This window comes from Cherax quadricarinatus, chromosome 59 (genome assembly GCF_038502225.1).
Source record: "Cherax quadricarinatus isolate ZL_2023a chromosome 59, ASM3850222v1, whole genome shotgun sequence".
NCBI lineage: Eukaryota > Metazoa > Arthropoda > Malacostraca > Decapoda > Parastacidae > Cherax > Cherax quadricarinatus.
In genome coordinates this window covers 21,398,289-21,422,797 of record NC_091350.1, presented here as the reverse complement: position 1 = coordinate 21,422,797, position 24,509 = coordinate 21,398,289, and the positions used below count along the sequence as shown (strand labels likewise).

The 24,509-nt window shown below is 43.4% G+C and overlaps 1 protein-coding gene across 2 annotated transcripts in view; it reads left to right on the top strand.

Moving 5' to 3' along the window:
- Positions 1–24,509, top strand: part of LOC128698691 (integrin beta-PS-like) — a 197,866-nt gene that overhangs the window by 41,751 nt on the left and 131,606 nt on the right. For both annotated transcript variants that reach the window (XM_070097789.1, XM_070097790.1), the window contains exon 2: positions 18,907–19,115. In XM_070097789.1, coding sequence (XP_069953890.1) covers positions 18,936–19,115 — 180 coding nt within the window. In that variant the 5' untranslated portion in view covers positions 18,907–18,935. The remainder of the gene's footprint in view (positions 1–18,906; positions 19,116–24,509) is intronic.

The following is a 24,509-nucleotide window of genomic DNA, read 5'->3' as shown; positions in this document are numbered from 1 at the left end:
CTGCTGCTGCTGCTGCTGCTGTGTGTGTGTGTGTGTGTGTGTGTGTGTGTGTGTGTGTGTGTGTGTGTGTGTGTGTGTGTGTGTGTGTGTGTGTGTGTGTGTGTGTGTGTGTGTGTGTGTGTGTGTGTGTGTGTGTGTGTGTGTGTGTGTGTGTGTGTGTGTGTGTGTGTACCAGGGTAGCGGACGTCACTATCGCTACACAGTCCTGGAGTCACACTAAAGGGCGGTGACACGGGGCTGCTTCCGTTCTGTCTTAGGAAATCTGAAGAGGCCAGACTACTCATTTTTTTAATTTGCTTCAGTTATGTCTGCACTCTGAGAGTGTGTACTACACCAGAGGTTTATAAACTGTATTTAGGGAACTTGATGACGCTAGTTGGGCATGACATGAGATACTAAGAAGAGCCGGGTAAAATAAAATATGAACTGGTGACGAACTGAAATAAGAGACGAATATCTTGTTATCGTCACGACCGTCTGATCTACCACACAAATTAAATCACAAATATTAAATTCTTGGCTTTTATGTTTACACATGTCAATGAACTTGATTTTTGCATGCAAGGTATTATTACATCTTGTTTCAAAACTCAGAATATAACTGATTCACTTAAACTGAAACTCACTTTGGGATGACTGTTTGAACGAGGACTCACAAATACTTTCCAATCTCATTGATATATATATATTTGAATCAAGAAAGTTATTCTCTGGGAATGTGAGAGTTCGGATAATCCATCTTTTGTGATGTGCTTCCCATAGTTAAGGAATACTGCCTCCTCTAACACAAACATTACACTTACACAGAATCCTTACATCCGTAACTGCGTCATGTTAATATAAAAAAAATTTTAATATCAAGAAGATTTAGGGCGCAGCCAGACTTAATATAATACTGCGTTGAATATTATACACTTGTTAAATGCATGTGGATAATGTTTGTAAAAAAAGGAGTGTGGGACAGTTGTGTGGCTAGAACAATGCTGCAGCTGGAGCAATACTGTGGCTGGAACAGAGTATTGTTCCAGCCAGTAGTGTGGCTGGAATAATACTGGGCCTGTAACAATAGTGCGGCTGGAACAATGCTGTGACTGGAACAATACTGTGACTGGAACAATACTGAGGCTGGAACAAAGTCTTATTCCTGCCAGTAGTATGGCTGCATCAATACTGTTCCTGTAGCAATAGTGCGGCTGGAACAATGCTGTAGCTGGAACAATATTGTGGCTGGAACAGAGTATTGTTCCAGCCAGTAGTGTGGCTGGAACAATACTGGGGCTGTAACAATAGTGCGACTGGAACAATGCTGTGACTGAAATAATACTGTGGCTGGAACAATACTGAGGCTGGAACAATACTGAGGCTGTAACAATAGTGCGGCTGGAACAATGCTGTGACTGGAACAATACTGTGACTGGAACAATACTGAGGCTGGAACAAAGTCTTATTCCTGCCAGTAGTATGGGTGCATCTATACTGTTCCTGTAGCAATAGTGCGGCTGGAACAATGCTATAGCTGGAACAATATTGTGGCTGGAACAGAGTATTGTTCCAGCCAGTAGTGTAGCTGGAACAATACTGGGCCTGTAACAATAGTGCGACTGGAACAATGCTGTGACTGAAACAATACTGTGGCTGGAACAATACCGAGGCTGGAACAATACTGAGGCTGTAACAATAGTGCGGCTGGAACAATGCTTTGACTGGAACAATACTGTGACTGGAACAATACTGAGGCTGGAACAAAGTCTTATTCCTGCCAGTAGTATGGCTGCATCAATACTGTTCCTGTAGCAATAGTGCGGCTGGAACAATGCCGTAGCTGGAACAATATTGTGGCTGGAACAGAGTATTGTTCCAGCCAGTAGTGTGGCTGGAACAATACTGGGCCTGTAACAATAGTGCGACTGGAACAATGCTGTGACTGGAACAATACTGTGGCTGGAACAGAGTATTGTTCCAGCCAGTAGTGTGGCTGGAATAATACTGGGCCTGTAATAACAGTGCGGCTGGAACAATGCTGTGGCTGGAACAATACTGTAGCTAGAACAATAGTGCGGTTGAAACAATACTATGGCTGGAACAATGTTGAGCTAGAACAAGAGTGTGGCTGGAACAATACTGTAGCTGGAACAATAGTGTTGCTGGAACAAGACTATGGCTGGAACAATAGTGTGACTGGAACAATGCTGTAGCTGGAAAAATACTGTGGCTGGAACAGTGCTCTGACTGAACCAATACTATGACTGGAACAATAGTGTGGCTGGAACAATAGTGCGGCTGGAACAATGCTGTGCCTGAATAACATTCTGGCTGGAACAATACTGTGGCTGGAACAATAATGTGGCAGGAACAATTCTGTGGCTGGAACAATACTGTTTCTAGAACAATGTTGTAACTGGAACAATGCTGTGGCTGGAACAATACTGTGGCTAGAACAATAGTGCAGCTGGAACAATACTGTGGCTGGAACAATGTTGAGCTAAAACAAGAGTGTGACTGGAACAATAGTGTTGCTGGGACAATACTGTGGCTGGATCAGTAGCGTGTCTGAAACAATAGTGTGACTGGAACAATGCAGTGGCTGGAACAATGCTGTGGATGGAACACAGTATTGCTCCAGCCAGCAGTGTGGCTGCAACAATACTGTGTCTGTAGCAATAGTGCGGCTGGAACAATACTGTGACTGGAACAGTAGTGTTGCTGCAACAATACTGTGGCTGGAACAATACTGTAGCTAGAACAATAGTGCGGTTAGAACAGTGCTGTGGCTGGAACAGTACTGTGGCTGGAACAATGTTGAGCTAGAACAATAGTGTGGCTGGAACAATACTTTGGCAGGAACAATAGTGTGGGTGGAACAATACTGTGGCTGGAATAATAATGTGGCTGAAACAGTAGTTTGACTGGAACAATGCTGTGGATGGAATAATACTGTGGCTTGAACAATAATGCGGCTGGAACAATGCTGTGCCTGAATAACACTGTGGCTGGAACAATGTTGTGGCTGGAAAAATACTGTGGCTGGAAAAATACTGTGGCTGGAACACTGTTGTGACTGAACCAATGCTGTGGCTGGAACAATAATGTGGCTGGAACAATAGTGCGGCTGGAACAATGCTGTGGCTGAAATATTGTGGCTGGAACAATGCTGTGGCTGAAATATTGTGGCTGGGACAATTCTGTGGCTGGGACAATTCTGTGGCAGGAACAATAATGTGGCTGGAACAATACTGTGGCAGGAATAGTGCTGTGGCTGGAACACTGCTGTGGTTGAAACAATACTGTGTCTAGAACAATTTTGTGACTGGAACAATGCTGTGGCTGGATCATTGCTGTGGCTGGAACAATGCTGTGGCTGGAACAATGCTGTGGCTGGAACAATACTGTGGCTGAAACAATGCTGTGGTTGGAACAATGCTGTGGCTGGAACAATGCTGCGAATGAAACATTACTCTGGCTGGAACAACACTGTGGCTGGAACAATCCAGTGGCTGGAACAATACTGTGACTGGAACAATGCTGTGACTGGGAACAATCCTGTGGCTGAAACAATGCTGTGGTTGGAACAATAGTGTGGCTGGAACAATAGTGCGGCTGGAGCAATGCTGTGGCTGGAACAGTGCTTTGACTGGAATATTGTGGCTGGACCAATACTGTGGTTGGAACAATAATGTGGCTGGAACAATACTGTGGCTGGAACAATACTGAGGCTGGAACAATAGTGCGGCTGGAACAATACTGTGGCTGGAACAATGCTGTGCCTGAATAACACTGTGGCTGAAACAATGCTGTGGCTGGAAAAATACTGTAGCTGGAAAAATACTGTGGCTGGAACACTGTTGTGACTGAACCATTGCTGTGGCTGGAACAATAATGTGGCTGGCACAATAGTGCGGCTGGAACAATGCTGTGTCTGAATAACACTGTGGCTGGAACAATGCTGTGGCTGAAATATTGTGGCTGGGACAATTCTGTGGCTGGAACAATAATGTGGCTGGGAACAATCCTGTTGCTGGAACAATACTGTGTCTAGAACAATTTTGTGACTGGAACAATGCTGTGGCTGGATCATTGCTGTGGCTGGAACAATGCTGTGGCTGGAACAATTTCTTATGTTATGTTCTTATAATGCTGTGGCTGGAACAATGCTGTGGCTGGAACAATACTATGGCTGGAACAATTCTGTGACTGGGAACAATCCTGTGGCTGAAACAATGCTGTGGTTGGAATAATAGTGTGGCTGGAACAATAGTGCGGCTGGAACAATGCTGTGGCTGGAACAGTGCTTTGACTGGAATATTGTGGCTGGAACAATACTGTGGCTGGAACAATAATGTGGCTGGAACAATACTGTGGCTGGAACAGTGCTGTGGTTGGAACACTGCTGTGACTGGAACAATAATGTGGCTGGAACAATAGTATGGCTGGAGGAATATTGTGGTTGGAACAATAGTGTGGCTGGAACAATACTGAGGCTGGAACAATAGTGCGGCTGGAACAATACTGTGGCTGGAACAATGCTGTGGCTCATACAATAATGTGGCTGGAACAATGCTGGGGCTGGAACAGTACTGTGGCTGGAACAATGTTCTGGCTGGAGCAATACTGTGGCTGGAACAATATTGTGGCTTGGACCAGGCGCTTCAACTCCCTCGGTGCCCTGGTGTTGGACCAAGTGCTTTAGCTCCCTCGGTACCCTGGTGATGGAGCAGGTGCTTCAGTACCCTGGTGATGGACCAGGTGCTTCAGTACCCTGGTGATGGAGCAGGTGCTTCAGTACCCTGGTGATGGACCAGGTGCTTCAGTACCCTGGTGATGGAGCAGGTGCTTCAGTACCCTGGTGATGGACCAGGTGCTTCAGTACCCTGGTGATGGACCAGGTGCTTCAGTACCCTGGTGATGGACCAGGTGCTTCAGTACCCTGGTGATGGACCAGGTACTTCAGTACCCTGGTGATGGACCAGGTGCTTCAGTACCCTGGTGATGGACCAGGTGCTTCAGTACCCTGGTGATGGACCAGGTGCTTCAGTACCCTGGTGATGGACCAGGTACTTCAGCTCCCTCAGTACTCCATGGATGGAGTAGCAGGTGGTTTTGTTTCTGGGTCTGGGTTTGAGGGGGACTTGCCTAGTGTGGGCCGGTTGGCTTGCTTCAGTGTTCCTTCTTTCTGTATTCTATGAGTGAGAGGGGATGGATTTGAGCGGGACTTGCAGGGGCCTGTTGCTTGGGTGACTCTGTGGATGGGTTGGGCAAATATTTTTGTTGGAGAGTCTCAAAACTCCAGACCGCGGGTTCAATCCCGCCCGTGGTGTGGTTTGTTTGCAATCGTGTCATTACGATTTCTTGAGTCATTTTTGTTGGTGGGTTGGTTCTGACATGGACTTGCCAAGTATGGGCCAGTAGGGCTTTTGCGGTGTTCCTCATTTCTTATGTTCTTATAATGCTGTGGCTGGAATAATACTGTGGCTGGAAAAATACTGTCTGGAACAATACTGTGTCTGGAGCAATCCTGTGGCTGGAACAATAGTGTGGCTGGAACAATACTATGGCTGAAACAGTACTGCGGCTGGAACAATACGGTGGGTGGAACAATAGTGCAGCTGGAACAATACTGTGGCTGGAATATTACTGTAGCTGGAGCAATACTGAGGTTAGAACAATGCCGGAGAAATGCTGTTGCTGGAATAAAACCGTAGCTGGAATGATACGGTGATTGGAACAATATAGTCGCTCGAATAATGTTGTGACTACAACAGTACCGTAACTGGAACAGTATTCTAACTGGAAGAACACCGCAACTGGAACAACACTGTAAATGGAACAAAACTGTAACTGGATGTTACTACTTTGATGTCGTAACTAATGTTCCTGGCTCTTAAGGCTGCTCACACTACTGTCTAGGAATTATATAATTACTCTTAAAACACAGCAAACCTTGGACCAGCATGTACTCGTATATTAAACAATATTAATTATTATTAGGAAGGACAAAAGCTCACCTATATAAAAATATATTTATTGTAATAATAACTTACATATAGCTTACAATCTACTCAAAAAAAACACCACACTCCAGTTCACATTAAGTCACTAGCACACTGCTACTAGTGAACATTTATAAACAGGGAGACTCCATGACCCCCCCCCCCTTTCTGCAGGTTATATAGCCTACAGTGGAAAAGTTAAATACTCTCCAAAACACAGGCCCCTGCATACTAGGGCTTTACAAATAAACATGAGAGCACTTAAACACAAACACCTATAATATACATTAAAAAACTTACCAAAATTACCTACTCAAACTACCGCCCAAACATGATGACTTTACGTCACCACCCGTCTCGTACTCAACTAAACACACCTCTCATCTGTTCCTGTCCTGGCCACTGCCTGATTGACAGGAATAAAACACGTTCTCTTTCAGGGAATGATACACGTTCGCTTACCATATACTACACGGAAAATGACATTATATATGGAGCCTTATTTTATAAAATATATTTCAGTAGCACACTGCGTAACACTGGAACAACACTGTAACTGGAACAACACTGTAACTGGAACAACACTGTAACTGGAACAACACTGTAACTGGAACAACACTGTAACTGGAACAACACTGTAACTGGAACAACACTGTAACTGGAACAACACTGTAACTGGAACAACACTGTAACTGGAACAACACTGTAACTGTGCCTTCTACAAGAGTAAGAGCAGTGAGACATGTAGAGCAATTTGTAAAGTTTAACAGTGACACCTCCCACCTTCCCACTGTCACAGTTAAGCTGACAGTGTAAGGTAACAGTGACACCTCCCACCCTCCCACTGTCACAGTTAAGCTGACAGTGTAAGGTAACAGTGACACCTCCCACCCTCCCACTGTCACAGTTAAGCTGACAGTGTAAGGTAACAGTGACACCTCCCACCCTCCCACTGTCACAGTTAAGCTGACAGTGTAAGGTAACAGTGACGCCTCCCACCCTCCCACTGACACAGTTAAGCTGACAGTGTAAGGTAACAGTGACACCTCCCACCCTCCCACTGTCACAGTTAAGCTGACAGTGTAAGGTAACAGTGACGCCTCCCACCCTCCCACTGACACAGTTAAGCTGACAGTGTAAGGTAACAGTGACGCCTCCCACCCTCCCACTGACACAGTTAAGCTGACAGTGTAAGGTAACAGTGACGCCTCCCACCCTCCCACTGACACAGTTAAGCTGACAGTGTAAGGTAACAGTGACGCCTCCCACCCTCCCACTGACACAGTTAAGCTGACAGTGTAAGGTAACAGTGACGCCTCCCACCCTCCCACTGACACAGTTAAGCTGACAGTGTAAGGTAACAGTGACACCTCCCACCCTCCCACTGACACAGTTAAGCTGACAGTGTAAGGTAACAGTGACGCCTCCCACCCTCCCACTGACACAGTTAAGCTGACAGTGTAAGGTAACAGTGACGCCTCCCACCCTCCCACTGACACAGTTAAGCTGACAGTGTAAGGTAACAGTGACGCCTCCCACCCTCCCACTGACACAGTTAAGCTGACAGTGTAAGGTAACAGTGACGCCTCCCACCCTCCCACTGACACAGTTAAGCTGACAGTGTAAGGTAACAGTGACGCCTCCCACCCTCCCACTGACACAGTTAAGCTGACAGTGTAAGGTAACAGTGACGCCTCCCACCCTCCCACTGACACAGTTAAGCTGACAGTGTAAGGTAACAGTGACGCCTCCCACCCTCCCACTGACACAGTTAAGCTGACAGTGTAAGGTAACAGTGACGCCTCCCACCCTCCCACTGACACAGTTAAGCTGACAGTGTAAGGTAACAGTGACGCCTCCCACCCTCCCACTGACACAGTTAAGCTGACAGTGTAAGGTAACAGTGACGCCTCCCACCCTCCCACTGACACAGTTAAGCTGACAGTGTAAGGTAACAGTGACGCCTCCCACCCTCCCACTGACACAGTTAAGCTGACAGTGTAAGGTAACAGTGACGCCTCCAACCCTCCCACTGACACAGTTAAGCTGACAGTGTAAGGTAACAGTGACACCTCCCACCCTCCCACTGTCACAGTTAAGCTGACAGTGTAAGGTAACAGTGACGCCTCCCACCCTCCCACTGACACAGTTAAGCTGACAGTGTAAGGTAACAGTGACACCTCCCACCCTCCCACTGACACAGTTAAGCTGACAGTGTAAGGTAACAGTGACACCTCCCACCCTCCAACTGACACAGTTAAGCTGACAGTGTAAGGTAACAGTGACACCTCCCACCCTCCCACTGTCACAGTTAAGCTGACAGTGTAAGGTAACAGTGACACCTCCCACCCTCCCACTGTCACAGTTAAGCTGACAGTGTAAGGTAACAGTGACACCTCCCACCCTCCCACTGACACAGTTAAGCTGACAGTGTAAGGTAACAGTGACACCTCCCACCCTCCCACTGACACAGTTAAGCTGACAGTGTAAGGTAACAGTGACACCTCCCACCCTCCCACTGACACAGTTAAGCTGACAGTGTAAGGTAACAGTGACACCTCCCACCCTCCCACTGACACAGTTAAGCTGACAGTGTAAGGTAACAGTGACACCTCCTACCCTCCCACTGACACAGTTAAGCTGACAGTGTAAGGTAACAGTGACACCTCCCACCCTCCCACTGTCACAGTTAAGCTGACAGTGTAAGGTAACAGTGACACCTCCCACCCTCCCACTGTCACAGTTAAGCTGACAGTATAAGGTAACAGTGACACCTTCCATATGCGGGTCTTAGTCATAGGATGACCCGCAGCTGGAGCTTTTGGTCATCTGGCCGAGGCCTTCCTTTGGCTTATCCGACCACCCTTTCAAAAATTATAGTTATAATTAAAACCATTAATTTTAATTTTGTATGGTAATGTTTACTACACAGTTTATGTACGAGTTTGAGGCCATAAACTAAGAAGTGTTAAGTTTCTTAGAAGGGAAATCTACCCTGGTGATGCACTTTTATCCGCCGGTGTTCTCCACGACACTACGTTTTCCTTTCTTGGTAAAGCTAGGTAAAAGTCGATATGTACAGCTAATATGGCATTTTATTGTGGTAATGACTTGACAAAGTTCCTGAAGAGCGAAACGTTGCAACAAAAATATCATATTATTTGTACGAATGTCCTTATACCTAACATACTGTCAGTATTTCTACCATTATTACTTAGTAAAGTTAATGGAATCCCCACACGTCAGCCTGTGTGGCTGTATGAATTAATAATATAATATTAATAATATCTTTATTTCTACAAGTACATGTACAAGGTATACAGGCCTAGCTGACATCAATGACATACTACTGTACAGACAGCCCCTTGTTATGCAGAGCAAATTAGGTCAGTTTTGTTCCAGGATGCGACCCATACCAGTCGACTAACACCCAGATACCCATTTTACTGATGGGTGAACATAGACTACCGGCGTAACTAAATACGCCCAGTGTTTCTACCCTCTCCGGAAATCGAACCCGGACACTTACCGTGTGAAGCAAGAGCTTTTGCCATCAGGCCACCACTCATTTCATGCCTTGTATTCTAGCAGCTCTATAGACAACAATATATTGATCACCAGTCAGATTATGAGTGATATCGCCTTTTCTATCAATAACACTAATAATATTTAACCAACTGTAGCTCGATTTTTTAGATATTATTAATGATCTCGGCTCACACATTGAGGTGTGTCTTTCAATCCCCTGTACAGGTGGAAATATTGGGTGTGTTTCCTTAAAACATCTGATGTCCCTGTCCATCTAGCAGTAAGTAGGTACTCGAGTGTTAGCCAACTGGTTTGGGTCGCATCTCGGGGACAAAATTAACCTAAGTTGCCCGAAATGTTGTGCATAACCAGGGGCCTTCTGTATGTCATTGATGCCATCTATGGTCTCTATAAGTTGTATCATGTACTTGTAGAAATGAACCTCTTCAGGGGGGCTCCTTGTTGTGGTGAAGAGGCTATTGGTCTGAGGAATAGGAGCTTTTGGTCTTCTTCCTCAGACCGAACCTAATTACCTCCCAATCCTCCCTTCTTGTTCCATCCTCCCTATCCCCCCTTTTTTTCCCTTTCTTCTCTCCCAACCCTCCCGTGTTCCCCATCCCCTTTATAGCTTCTGGGCCCCTCCCCTCTGGCATTACAGTTTTTAAGTATGGGGAAGTGTGCTGGAGTTCATCCCACTCCATGAGGTTCCTCGGGTGTGGTGTATTTGCCATGGAATCCGGATTGTCTGGAGGCGCCCTGCTACCTTTCTGGATTTCTGGGAAGTGGGCGGGGTGTCCTGCAGATGACGGGTGTATCTCCAGAGGCTGCTTGTTGGTTCTGGGAGGTGACAGCCGAAGGATGTATACTTTGTGGCGGATTTCCGACCACCCTCTCTTTTGTCCACCGAGGTGGATCAGTAGATGTGAGGTTGCTATCCCAGAGCGTTGGTTTACTGGCATGAAGGGTAGGGTATGGCATAGGTTCCATGCTACATCTGCACTACTTGTGGGCTCGAGGTCCTCTCGGACGAGAGGGAAACTTATGGACCTTTCATGCCATATAGTGACTGTCCCTCCACTGTCCCTCTTTTTTCCTTTTTTTTCTTTCCTTCTTTCTTTTTTCTATAAAAAAATAATAAGAAAGAAGTACCACTATCATGGAGTCTTTATTCCATGATAACCTTCTTTCTCCCGGCCCCTTTTGGTTCCCACATCCTGTTCTGACTGGCTTCATTACTGGACCATTTTCTAGACTCTTCCCATACCCCTGTACCTTCTGCTGGTGATGCTTCGTCACCTGTTCCAGGTGCTGTGGCTCCGCCCATTTCTGTTAGTGCCTCTACCTCTTCCATGCCTTTAACTATGCATCCAGCTTCCCCGAATATAGTGCAATGGTTTATGGATTGCCCTCCTACCTCAGGTTGGGCCGCCCACGGTACTACCCCTAAACGTTCCAAACCATTTGCTGACGACGGTTCTTTGATGTCTGCTCATTCCACCCAAAAACGACCTATGCAACACCCACTTGCCCTACGCACCATGTTTACAAGTACACACTGGACTAAATTCTTTTCCCTGCAACCGACATCTCCAACTGATTATCTTTCTGACCATGGTATTGGTAAAGCTCTTTTATGACACGTTGGCCAAAATATGTCCTTTCACGCTCTTTGAAGTGATGCACGCATTGCTACAGTCCAGAATGCAGAACAAGCTCATGCTCTTTCCCATCTTACTTTCATTGATAACATTCCAATCATGGTTCACAAGCACACTACTCTCAATTCTTGTAGTGATACGGTGGTTTTACCACATACCATTGTACAGAGTGATTTTCTGTCTTGCAGTAATGATATTGTGGAGTAATTAGCCCTTCAGGACCTTCCACTTATGGGGCAGAGGCACTTTCCCAGTATCATCGCCTGCTTAACCTTTGACTACCGTGAACTCCCATCCTCTGTTTATCGCAGACCATTGCCTAAAAGTCTGTAAAGTAGTCCCTACTCCCAACAGTGTCGAAATTGCTGGCGCTTCGGACACTGCTATATACTGCAGGTCTGCAGTGAAATGTCTGGCCTGCGGTGCTGCAGATCATGCTGATACATCTTGCAGTCTTCCCCCCACTTGTCTCAATTGTAATGAACCTCATCTATCTTTTTCCCGCTGATGTCAAGTCTATCTTAATGAACGAGAAATCTGTTGTCTTAATGAGAGCAAAGGCCTTACTTATGCTATGGCTTCTCTCGGCTCCACCTTCAAGGGAATCTTCCTCATGTCCCTTATTCTCGAGTAGCAAGGAGACCTCCAATCTTGGTGGTCCCCCTGCCTACCAGCTCCTCCAGTGTCGTGTCTTCTGGGGTCACCCCCATCTCTGATTCTTTTGCGGTTTTACCCTCTGAAACTCCCACTTTCTTACCTATTCCTACCTCTACTTCTTCTTCTCGTCCACTAGTTTCTCAGTCTACAAGGCCTCGCATGCCTGCATCTTCTTCCTGCCTATCACCTGCAAAGTTAAACCTCTCCTTTAAGCCCAAGTCTCTTCGCATTCCTCCACTGCTTACAATTCCCTACAGTTTTCCTTTTCAGCCTTGGTGCCTGGTTCTCACCTCCATTCTAACTCTCACACGAAGGTGGAGGTTTACCCCCCTCATGTAGTCCCCTCTTCTCCTGTTCCCCCCAGTCTTCTTTCCCTGTTACTTTCCAACCTCCTTTCTCCTGTCCCATTGCAGGACTCTTCTGCCCCCGCCAGTGCATCTCTCCAAGTTCGTACTCCCCTCCCCTCTCAGACCTTTTTGGTTCCCTCCATAGTCTCCCCTATTTCTACTTGCTCTACCTCACCTGTCTCTGAAATCATGATATCATCATCTTCCTTATCTGCTGAGACACTAGTTTTAAATATGGGTGCTCTTACCCATATTTTGCAGTGATCTTTCTATCTGTTCCTTGCGAATTGCACTTGATTACGCTTGGTCTGTTCTCCCAGATTTACACGACAGCGATCACTTTTCTATTCTTCTTACTTCTACTACATATTCCCATAGCCCCCATTGGCAATTTACATGAGCGAACTGGGGCTTTTACACTCATCTTACCACCTTTTGTGGAGACCCTCCTTCGTCCTCTACTGATGAGCTGGTGCACCAGCTTTCGACCTTAGTTTTGACTGCAGCATCATGTTCTATTCCTCAAACCTCAGGCAGGCGTTCTCAGACATGCATGACTTGGTGGTCTCCTGCGTGTTCCCATGCAGTGCTTTTGAAAATTGATGCGTGGGGCCATTATCGATATAATCGGATCTCAGATTGTCTTTTGGATTTTAAGCGGGCAAGATCAGCTGCTCGCCGTGTCATACGCAACACTAAACTCAACTTCCCCTATGTGTGCAGTTTGTAAGAAGGTACAGAAGTTGTGTGGCAAGTACACTCTGGACCCAGCTCTCATTTTGCGGGTTGCTGGTATTAGTGTTGCTGACCCTCTTGAAGTTGCCACAGAAATCGGAAATTATCTTGTCCGTGTCTCCCAAGCGCTTCACCTTTGTCCCTAATTTCTTGTGTCTAAATCTACCAAGGAGCAATTACCCTTAGATTTCTCCTTTAATGGAATGGAGCCGTATAATGTAACTCTCACTCTCCTAGAGCTAGAGTCCACGCTTTCTGCTTGCCAGTCATTGGCAGCTGTGCCACCTGATGATATTCATATCAGTGTGCTACAATATCTGCATTCAACAGCCTTTACAGTCCTTTTGCAACTCTTCAGTCTTATTTGGACATGAGAGGTTCTCCCTCAATAATGGAAATCTGCCATTGTACTATTATTATTATTATAATTATTAACACACTGGCCGATTCCCACCAAGGCAGGGTAGCCTGAAAAAGAAAAACTTTCACCATCATTCACTCCATCACTGTCTTGTCAGAAGGGTGCTTTACACTGCAGTTTTTAAACTGCAACATTAACACCAATCCTTCAGAGTGCAGGCACTGTACTTCCCATCTCCAGGACTCAAGTCCGGCCTGCCGGTTTCCCTGAATCCCTTCATAAATGTTACTTTGCTCACACTCCAACAGCACATCAAGTATTAAAAACCATTTGTCTCCATTCACTCCTATCAAACATGCTCACGCATGCCCACTGGAAGTCCAAGCCCCTCGCATACAAAACCTTCTTTACCCCCCTCCCTCCAACCTTTCCTAGGCCGACCCCTACCCCGCCTTCCTTCCACTACAGAGTGATACACTCTTGAGTCATTCTGTTTCGCTCCATTCTCTCTACATGTCCAAACCACCTCAACAACCCTTCCTCATCCCTCTGGTGAACAGTTTTGGCAATCCTGCACCTCCTCCTAACTTCCAAACTATGAATTCTCTGCATTATATTCACACCACACATTGCCCTCAGACATGACATCTCCACTGCCTCCAGCCTTCTCCTCGCTGCAACATTCATCACCCATGCTTCACACCCATATAAGAGTGTTGGTAAAACTATACTCTCATACATTCCCCTATTTGCCTCAAAGGACAAAGTTCTTTGTCTCCACAGACTCCTAAGTGCACTGCTCACCCTTTTCCCCTCATCAATTCTATGATTCACCTCATCTTTCATAGACGCATCCGCTGACACGTCCACTCCCAAATATCTGAATACATTCACCTCCTCCATACTCTCTCCCTCCAATCTGATATCCAATCTTTCATCACCTAATCTTTTTGTTATCCTCATAGCCTTACTCTTTCCTGTATTCACTTTTAATTTTCTTCTTTTGCATACCCTACCAAATTCATCCACCAACCTCTGCAACTTCTCTTCAGAATCTCCCAAGAGCACAGTGTCATCAGCAAAGAGCAACTGTGACAACTCCCACTTTATGTGTGATTCTTTATCTTTTAACTCCACACCTCTTGCCAAAACCCTCGCATTTACTTCTCTTACAACCCCATCTATTAATATATTAAACAACCATGGTGACATCACACATCCTTGTCTAAGGCCTACTTTTACTGGGAAATAATCTCCCTCTTTTCTACATACTCTAACTTGAGCCTCACTATCCTCGTAAAAACTCTTCACTGCTTTCAGTAACCTACCTCCTACACCATACACCTGCAACATCTGCCACATTGCCCCCCTATCCACCCTGCCATACGCCTTTTACAAATCCATAACTGCCACAAAAACCTCTTTAGCCTTATCTAAATACTGTTCACTTATATGTTTCACTGTAAACACCTGGTCCACACACCCCCTACCTTTCCTAACGCCTCCTTGTTGATCTGCTATCCTATTCTTCATCTTACTCTTAATTCTTTCAATAATAACTCCACCATACACTTTACCAGGTATACTCAACAGACTTATCCCCCTATAATTTTTGCACTCTCTTTTGTCCCCTTTGCCTTTATACAAAGGAACTATGCATGCTCTCTGCCAATCCCTAGGTACCTTGCCCTCTTCCATATAATTATTAAATAATAGCACCAACCACTCCAAAACACTATCCCCACCTGCTTTTAACATTTCTATCTTTATCCCATCAATCCCAGCTGCCTTACCCCCTTTCATTTTACCTACTGCCTCACGAACTTCCCCCACACTCACAACTGGCTCTTCCTCACTCCTACAAGATGTTATTCCTCCTTGCCCTATACACGAAATCACAGCTTCCCTATCTTCATCAACATTTAACAATTCCTCAAAATATTCCCTCCATCTTCCCAATACCTCTAACTCTCCATTTAATAACTCTCCTCTCCTATTTTTAACTGACAAATCCATTTGTTCTCTAGGCTTTCTTAACTTGTTAATCTCACTCCAAAACTTTTTCTTATTTTCAACAAAATTTGTTGATAACATCTCACCCACTCTCTCATTTGCTCTCTTTTTACATTGCTTCACCACTCTCTTAACCTCTCTCTTTTTCTCCATATACTCTTCCCTCCTTGCATCACTTCTATTTTGTAAAAACTTCTCATATGCTAACTTTTTCTCCCTTACTACTCTCTTTACATCATTATTCCACCAATCGCTCCTCTTCCCTCCCGCACCCACTTTCCTGTAACCACAAACTTCTGCTGAACACTAACACTACATTTTTAAAGCTACCCCATACCTCTTCGATCCCATTGCCTATGCTCTCATTAGCCCATCTATCCTCCAATAGTTGTTTATATCTTACCATAACTGCCTCCTCTTTTAGTTTATAAACCTTCACCTCTCTCTTCCCTGATGCTTCTATTCTCCTTGTATCCCATCTACCTTTTACTCTCAGTGTAGCTACAACTGGGACAACTTCTAATGCCGAAATGACATGTATGCCAGGGATGGGGTTCACTTATCCAGGGCAGGTGTGGGTTTTCTTGCTAACTCAGTTGAGGGGGTTGTTAGGACTTTAAACTAGGATTAGTTAGAGGTATGGGTTTAGAAATGATAAATAATGAGTATGGATACATTGACTTATGCTCTGATATTAAGAATCTTAATAGTAACTGTCATGGAGTAACTCTGGGTAATGATAATTTCAGAAATTGTGTAAAAACGAAGATCAATAGGAAAAATGTGCAGAAGAAAAAACATATGATGGTATTTTATGCTAACAGTTGAAGTGCAAGAAATAAAATTAATGAACTACGTTTTGTAGCATGTGCTGGGAACTTTGATATCATTGCATTAACTGAAACGTGGTATGATTTAAAGAGTCGTGATATGACTGCTGAGTGTAATATTCAGGGATTTAAGTTGTTCAATGTGGATAGATGTAATGGGAAGGGGGGAGGAGTTGCATTATATGTTCGAGAAAATATTAATTGTTGCATAAAAACAGGTATAAAAATAGATGGAGCAGTAACAGACTCTGTTTGGGTAGAGTTTGTAGAGGGTCAAGAAAAACGAATTCTAGGTGTAATATACCGACCTCCAGGCTTGGATCACGATAGAGGGAGACTTCTTTGGGACGAAATTGTTAGGGCTTCTAGACACAATAACATAGTCATAGTAGGGGACTTTAACTTTAGTCAAATTGACTGGAATTCTTTGACAGGTAATCTAGAGTCCAGTGACTTTATGGAAACAGTTCAGGACTGTTTTCTGAAGCAGAGCGTAATAGAGCCTACCAGGGGTAATAATTTGTTAGACCTAGTCTTGTCAAATAAGGAAACACTCGTGAATAATCTGGAGATCACTGAAGAGCTTGGCGCAAGTGATCACAAGTCCATCACTTTTAGCATTAACTGGGAATGCAAGAATAATGATAATACAGTAAAAATCCCTGATTTTCGTTCTGCCGACTATAATGGACTTAGGGAACATCTGTCTAATCTTGATTGGGGTTATCTAGCTAATGATTTTATTGGCGATGATCATACTTATGATTATGAAGGGATCTGCTTTTATAATTTTTTTCTTAATAATGTACACCGTGCCCAGAGTATATACATTTCCCAGAGAGATATTAGGTCTAATAATAACGATCCCAAATGGGTTAACAGGAGGCTAAAGCTTAAAAGAGAAGTATAAAGAGGATTAGAAAGGCTAAATGTGACTATGAAATTAGAGTTGCTAGTGAATCAAAGATTAATCCAAAGGGGTTTTTTCAAGTGTATAGGACGAAGGTGAAGGAAAAAGTAGGACCTCTGAAAACTGGGAATGGACAGCTGACGGATAACGAACTGGAAATGTGTTCCTTATTTAATGGCTATTTTTTGTCAGTTTTTACACAGGAAGATGTAAATGAGATTCCAGTAATTAACAATTATTTAGTTCCTGATGAATTTAAATTAACTAATATTACTGTCACGAGAGACATGGTTATTAAACAGATAGACAAACAAGCAAAATAAGTCCCCGGGACCCGATGAGTTGTTTTCAAGGGTACTTAAGGAATGCAAGATGGAGCTTAGTCAGCCATTAACGAGTGTATTCAATGCGTCCATCCAGTGATAAGGAATATGATATTGTTTATTTGAATTTTAGTAAAGCCTTCGATAGAGTACCTCACAGGAGACTCTTGAAAAAAGTGGCAGCTCATGGTATAGGAGGTAATGTTCTAGCATGGATAGAGGCATGGCTTACCAATAGAAAGCAGAAAGTTACCATTAATGGAGTGAAATCTGAATGGGGATTAGTCACTAGTGGCGTTCCACAAGGATCAGTTTTAGGCCCTCTCTTGTTCATAATTTACATTAATGACCTTGATGAAGGGATTACGAGTGACATGAGTAAGTTTGCTGATGATACAAAGATAGGCCGTATAATTCACTCTGAGGAGGATAGCAATGAACTCCAGGAGGATTTGGACAAATTAATGTCCTGGTCTGAAAAATGGCAGATGAAGTTCAATGTCGATAAGTGTAAGGTAATAGCCCTTGGTAATGAAAATAACCCTCGAAGCTATAATCTAGGTGAAGCAGAGCTTGATCATACAGAATGTGAAAAGGACTTGGGAGTCATGGTGAGCAGAAATCTAAAGCCAAGACAGCAGTGCCTTAGTGTGCGCAACAAGGCCAACAGATTACTTGGATTTATCTCAAGAAGTATAAGTAACAGAAGTCCAAAAGTTATTTTACAGCTCTATACATCACTAGTGAGGCCTCATTTAGATTATGCTGCTCAGTTTTGGTCCCCTTACTACAGGATGGATATAGACTCATTAGAGAACATACAGAGAAGAATGACTAAAATGATTTACTGTGTAAGGAACCTCCCGTATGAAGACAGACTTAAAGCCTTAAATCTCCACTCTCTGGAGAGGCGTAGAATGAGGGGAGAAATCATTGAAGTGTATAAGTGGATGACGGGCATAAACAAGGGCGATATTAATAAAGTACTGAGGGTGTCGAACCAGGTAAGAACCAGGAATAATGGATTTAAGTTGGATAAATTTAGATTTAGAAAGGACATAGGTAAGTACTGGTTTTCTAACAGAGTTGTAGATGAAGATTGAGACACTTATGCAGCATATGGGAATCTTTATTCAGGAAACGTTTCGCCACATTGTGGCTTCATCAGTCCAATACAAAGAGGAAGGCGTAAGGAGAGGAGGAGTATGAGGTAATCAGTCCCTCAGCCTGGAGTCGATGTGTTCAGTCCATCAATCTTGTAGAATGGTACATTCTACAAGATTGATGGACTGAACACATCCAAAAAGCTGGAACTCCCCCCCCCCCAGAAAAAGACGTAAGAACATTTAAAAGAATGCAGTAATTTATGATATATAGTGCAAGACTGGCTGCAGCGCATAGTTTCTCCGCGTTTAGCAGACAGAGGCTCGAGCCTCGACCACAGACTGCCGTGAGTAACCCCACACGGGTTTAATATTTTGCATAACCATATTAATATAATAATGTGGAATTATTGCTATATTTCAAAATTAAATAATGTAGATTAATTCTTTACAGGGTTTCTGAAGCGGTGTGCTGGTTCAAGAATGAGGCAGAGTGATCTAGGTGTGGCGTGGGTGGTAGTGGGCGTGGTAGTGGGCGTGGTGGTGGGCGTGGTGGTGGGCCAACAGCAGGAGCAGCACAGGTCATCAGACGAGTGTAATGTTCAGAGGAAGTGTGATGACTGTCTCCAGACTCCGGACTGTATGTGGTGCTCCAGGCTCAAGGTTGGTACTGTCTTGTACATTTGATGATACGGTCGACTCGTACTGTATGCGACACCATTACTCAGTACTGTATACAACACCATTACTCAGTACTGTATACAACACCATTACTCAGTACTATATACAAAAGTATTGTTCGTTATATATTATATACAAAGCCATTGTTCCATATATACAAAGCCATTGTTCCATACTATATACAGAGCCATTGTTCCACACTATATACAGAGCCATTGTTCCACACTCACAGTCTCGATATTCCATATTCTATGCAGTATTATTGCTTTAATATTATACAATACCGACAAGTTGAAGAATAAGACGCACGTGTAACAGCTGCATGTCTTTATTACTAAGACATTTGGCTACTGAAATGATAGTAAAGACATCTAGGTGGTACATTCATCATGGTCTACTACTACTACCACAACACCTACCATTAGTATCTTTACCGAAACTACAACTACTGCTACTACCACAACACCTACCATTAGTATCTTTACCGAAACTACAACTACTGCTACTACTACTGCTACCACTAGTACTACAACTACTACTACCACTAGTACTACTACTACTACTACCACTAGTACTACTACTACTACTACCACTAGTACTACTACTACTACTACCACTAGTACTACTACTACTACTACTACCACTAGTACTACTACTACTACTACTACCACTAGTACTACTACTACTACTACCACTAGTACTACTACTACTACTACCACTAGTACTACTACTACTACTACCACTAGTACTACTACTACTACTACTACCACTAGTACTACTACTACTACTACTACCACTAGTACCCCTACTATTACTACCACTAGTACTCCTACTACTACTACCACTAGTACTCCTACTACTTCTACCACTATTACTCCTACTACTACCACTAATACTCCTACTACTACTACCACTAGTACTACTACTACCACCACTAGTACCCCTACTAGTACTACCACTAGTACTCCTACTACTACTACCACTAGTACCCCTACTACTACTACCACTATTACTCCTACTACTACTACCACTAGTACTCCTACTACTACTACCACTAGTACTCCTACTACTACTACCACTAGTACTCCTACTACTACTACTACTACCACTAGTACTCCTACTACTACTACCACTAGTACTCCTACTACTACTACTACCACTAGTACTCCTACTACTACTACCACTAGTACTCCTACTACTACTACTACCACTAGTACTCCTACTATTACTACCACTAGTACTCCTACTACCACTAGTACTCCTACCACTCCTACCACCACCACTACTACTTTTCTACTAATAATTAGACTACTACTACTACTAATTCTACAAATACTACTGCTCTACTACTACCAATTCTTCTACTACTATTCTGCTATTACTATTACTACTAATTCTGCATTGCGAATCACCTGCAATGTGGAAACACCTGCATTTTGGGACCACCTACATTGCGGAACACCTGCAATTTGGAACACTTACATCGTGGGAACACTTACATCGTGGGAACACTTACATCGCGGGAACACTTACATCGCGGGAACACTTACATCATGGGAACACTTACATCGTGGGAACACTTACATCGTGGGAACACTTACATCGTGGGAACACTTACATCGCGGGAACACTTACATCATGGGAACACTTACATCGTGGGAACACTTACATCGTGGGAACACTTACATCGTGGGAACACTTACATCGAGGGAACACTTACATCGTGGGAACACTTACATCGTGGGAACACTTACATCGTGGGAACACTTACATCGCGGGAACACTTACATCGTGGGAACACTTACATCGTGGGAACACTTACATCGTGGGAACACTTACATCATGGGAACACTTACATCGTGGGAACACTTACATCGCGGGAACACTTACATTGCGGGAACACTTACATCGTGGGAACACTTACATCGCTGGAACACTTACATCGCGGGAACACTTACATCGTGGGAACACTTACATACCTGGAGTTTACCTGGAGAGAGTTCCGGGGGTCAACGCCCCCCGCGGCCCGGTCTGTGACCAGGCCTCCTTAGGTCAGTGTCCCAGGATGCGACCCACACCAGTCGACTAACACCCAGGTACCCATTTTACTGATGGGGAACATAGACAACAGGTGGAAAGAAACACGTCCAATGTTTCTACTCTGGCTGGGAATCGAACCCAGGCCCTCACCGTGTGAAGCGAGAGCGTTAACCACCAGGCCACCACACTTACATCGCGGGAACACTTACATCGCGGGAACACTTACATCGTGGGAACACTTACATCGTGGGAACACTTACATCGCGGGAACACTTACATCGCGGGAACACTTACATCGCGGGAACACTTACATCGTGGGAACACTTACATCGCGGGAACACTTACATCGTGGGAACACTTACATCGTGGGAACACTTACATCGTGGGAACACTTACATCGTGGGAACACTTACATCGCGGGAACACTTACATCGCGGGAACACTTACATCGTGGGAAAACTTACATCGTGGGAACACTTACATCGCGGGAACACTTACATCGCGGGAACACTTACATCGCGGGAACACTTACATCGCGGGAACACTTACATCGTGGGAACACTTACATCGTGGGAGCACTTACATCGTGGGAACACTTACATCGTGGGAACACTTACATCGTGGGAACACTTACATCGTGGGAACACTTACATCGTGGGAACACTTACATCGTGGGAACACTTACATCGTGGGAACACTTACATCGCGGGAACACTTACATCGTGGGAACACTTACATCGCGGGAACACTTACATCGTGGGAACACTTACGTCGTGGGAACACTTACATCGTGGGAACACTTACATCGTGGGAACACTTACATCGCGGGAACACTTACATCGCGGGAACACTTACATCGCGGGAACACTTACATCGCGGGAACACTTACATCGTGGGAACACTTACATCGTGGGAACACTTACATCGTGGGAACACTTACATCGTGGGAACACTTACATCGTGGGAACACTTACATCGTGGGAACACTTACATCGTGGGAACACTTACATCGTGGGAACACTTACATCGCGGGAACACTTACATCGTGGGAACACTTACATCGTGGGAACACTTACATCGTGGGAACACTTACATCGTGGGAACACTTACATCGTGGGAACACTTACATCGCGGGAACACTTACATCGCGGGAACACTTACATCGTGGGAACACTTACATCGCGGGAACACTTACATCGCGGGAACACTTACATCGCGGGAACACTTACATCGCGGGAACACTTACATCGCGGGAACACTTACATCGTGGGAACACTTACATCGTGGGAACACTTACATCGTGGGAACACTTACATCGTGGGAACACTTACATCGTGGGAACACTTACATCGTGGGAACACTTACATCGTGTGGAACGCCTACACTGTGGAATCACCTGCATTGTGGAACACTTGCATTGTGGGAACACCTGCACTGTGAGAACTCCTATATTCTGGGAATACCTGCAATGTGGGAGCACCTGCATAATGGAACACCTGCATTGTGGAAACACCTGAAATGTGGGAACAATAGTTATATTTATCTTATATATTAGATAAAAGATGATGAATTAAATGTATTCAAATATTCAGTAAGGTATGATGATATCATCATTACATCCTGTAAGGTATGATGATATAACATTTAGTAAGGTATGATATCATTACATTCAGTAAGGTATGATGATAACATCATAACATCCTGTAAGGTATGATGACATCATCATTACACCCAGTAAAGTATGATGATATCATCATTACACCCAGTAAAGTATGATGATATCATCATTACACCCAGTAAAGTATGATGATATCATAACATCCAGTAAGGTATAATGATATCATCATAACATCCAGTAAGGTATGATGATATCATCATAACATCCTGTAAGGTATGATGATATCATCATAACATCCAGTAAAGTATGATGATATCATCATAACATCCAGTAAGGTATGATGATATCATCATAACATCCTGTAAGGTATGATGATATAACATCCAGTAAGGTATGATGATATCATCATAACATCCAGTAAGGTATGATGATATCATAACATCCTGTAAGGTATGATGATATCATAACATCCTGTAAGGTATAATGATATCATCATAACATCCAGTAAGGTATGATGATATCATCATAACATCCTGTAAGGTATGATGATATCATCATAACATCCAGTAAAGTATGATGATATCATCATAACATCCAGTAAGGTATGATGATATCATCATAACATCCTGTAAGGTATGATGATATAACATCCAGTAAGGTATGATGATATCATCATAACATCCAGTAAGGTATGATGATATCATAACATCCTGTAAGGTATGATGATATCATAACATCCTGTAAGGTATGATGATATCATAACATTCAGTAAGGTATGATGATATCATATCCAGTAAGGTATGATGATATCATAACATCCAGTAAGGTATGATGATATCATAACATCCAGTAAGGTATGATGATATCATAACATCCAGTAAGGTATGATGATATCATTACATTCAGTAAGGTATGATGATATAACATTCAGTAAGGTATGATGATATCATAACATTCAGTAAGGTATGATTATATCATAACATCCAGTAAGGTATGATGATATCATAACATCCTGTAAGGTATGATGATATCATAACATTCAGTAAGGTATGATGATATCATAACATCCAGTAAGGTATGATGATATCATAACATCCAGTAAGGTATGATGATATCATAACATCCAGTAAGGTATGATGATATCATAATATCCAGTAAGGTATGATGATATCATAACATCCAGTAAGGTATGATGATATCATAACATCCAGTAAGGTATGATGATATCATAACATTCAGTAAGGTATGATGATATCATAATATCCAGTAAGGTATGATGATATCATAACATTCAGTAAGGTATGATGATATCATAATATCCAGTAAGGTATGATGATATCATCATAACATCCAGTAAGGTATGATGATATCATAACATCCAGTAAGGTATGATGATATCATAATCATAACATTCAGTAAGGTATGATGATATCATAACATCCAGTAAGGTATGATGATATCATAACATTCAGTAAGGTATGATGATATCATAACATTCAGTAAGGTATGATGATATCATAACATCCAGTAAGGTATGATGATATCATAACATTCAGTAAGGTATGATGATATCATAACATTCAGTAAGGTATGATAATCATAACATTCAGTAAGGTATGATGATATCATAACATCCAGTAAGGTATGATGATATCATAACATTCAGTAAGGTATGATGATATCATAATATCCAGTAAGGTATGATGATATCATAACAT